This window comes from Arachis ipaensis, chromosome B01 (assembly GCF_000816755.2).
Source record: "Arachis ipaensis cultivar K30076 chromosome B01, Araip1.1, whole genome shotgun sequence".
Taxonomy (NCBI): Eukaryota; Viridiplantae; Streptophyta; class Magnoliopsida; order Fabales; family Fabaceae; genus Arachis; species Arachis ipaensis.
The window spans coordinates 500,996-502,494 of record NC_029785.2 but is presented as its reverse complement, the minus strand read 5'-3'; the positions used below and the strand labels follow the sequence as shown (position 1 = coordinate 502,494).

General features: G+C 34.4%; 1 protein-coding gene across 1 annotated transcript; it reads left to right on the top strand.

Moving 5' to 3' along the window:
* LOC107643910 (cytosolic sulfotransferase 12-like) lies at positions 401–1,493 on the top strand. Its single transcript, XM_016347663.2, has one exon. The coding sequence runs from the start codon at positions 472–474 to the stop codon at positions 1,486–1,488; it is 1,017 nt and encodes a 338-aa protein (XP_016203149.1). The 5' UTR covers positions 401–471; the 3' UTR covers positions 1,489–1,493.

Sequence of the window (1,499 nt, the reverse complement as noted above, 5' to 3'; positions counted from 1 at the left end):
ATAATATATTGCCGGAAAAATAAATTTTTATGATGAAGATTTCATGACAACATTTAATTAGTAACACTTTTTTATTTTATAATATTTGTCAAAAAAATTACATTTCAAAATATTTTTTATTTTAATATCAACATTATTATTGTTGATTAATTATTAAAGAAAACTTTTAACTTAATTTATTATCAATATTTCATATCTCATGAAAAAAAAAAGTTTAGAGGCCAGCAACTTTTGTGTTTTGTGGCGAGCACTTAACCATCAAAAGAAAAGTGAGTGATCTCGCTCCCACCATTGAATGTAATCTCACACTATTAAAAACACTATTGATAACCAATTGATAGTTACAAAATACAAAAGTTGCTGATCCCTAACACTCCTCCTCATGAAATCGTTATATATATAACCAACAATTCCATGCAAACTCAAGCATCAACTTTAAACCTAACTAGTTAACTAGTTTACACATACACCATGGCTGAAGGGCAACCCTCCTCCATTATTGTACCCAAATATTTGCAAGAAGATGAACTAAGCGAAGATGTTAGGGATTTGATATCAACCTTACCAACCGATAAAGGTTGGTTTGTAAACACCATCTACCAATACAATGGATTTTGGCATGTCCCTAGGCAATTGCAAGGACTCTTAAATTGTCAAAAACACTTCCAAGCCCAAGACACTGATATTCTCCTTGCAACTCAACCAAAATCAGGCACCACTTGGCTCAAGGCATTAACATTTTCCTTGATCAACCGCAAAACCAAATACCCTATAACCCTAAACCATGATCACCCTTTATTCTCTAACAATCCTCATGCTCTTGTACCCTTTTTGGAGTTTGACCTTTTTCATGTCAAAGATGTAGTTCCGGATCTAAGCTCGTTCTCTTCTCCGAGGCTTTTCGCTACTCACCTTCCTTATGTCTCGTTGCCAGAATCAGTGAAAGATTCTGACTGTAAGATAGTGTATCTTTGCAGGGATCCGAAAGATACTTTTATTTCGCTTTGGCATTTTTCTAATTCGTTAAGATTATTTAAAGGGGCGAATTCCCTTAAAGATTCCTTTGATCAGTTTTGTAGAGGAATCAATGTTGGTGGACCCTTTTGGGACCATATATTGAGCTATTGGAAGGAGAGCTTGTTGAGCTTGGAGAAGCCAAAGAAGAAGGTAATGTTTTTGAGATATGAAGAATTGAAAATGAATACTAGTTTTGTTTTGAAGAATCTAGCTGAGTTTTTAGGGTGTCCTTTTTCCAAAGAGGAGGAAGATGAAGGGTTGGTGGATGATATCTTGAAGCTATGTAGCTTTGAGAACTTGAAGAATTTGGAAGTGAATAAAAATGGTAAAAGGCCATCTGGAATTGCAAACAAAGCTTACTTCCGTCGTGGTGAAATTGGAGATTGGAAGAATCATCTCACCCACGAAATGATTGACCAATTGAATACTATTGTTGAAAACAAAATGGCTATTTTTGGGTTTAAATTTTAGGATTTTAATTT

What these genes read in the sequence shown, in the direction of transcription:
- LOC107643910 (XM_016347663.2), top strand. Translation starts at nt 472, where the DNA reads ATGGCTGAAGGGCAACCCTCCTCCATTATTGTACCCAAATATTTGCAA.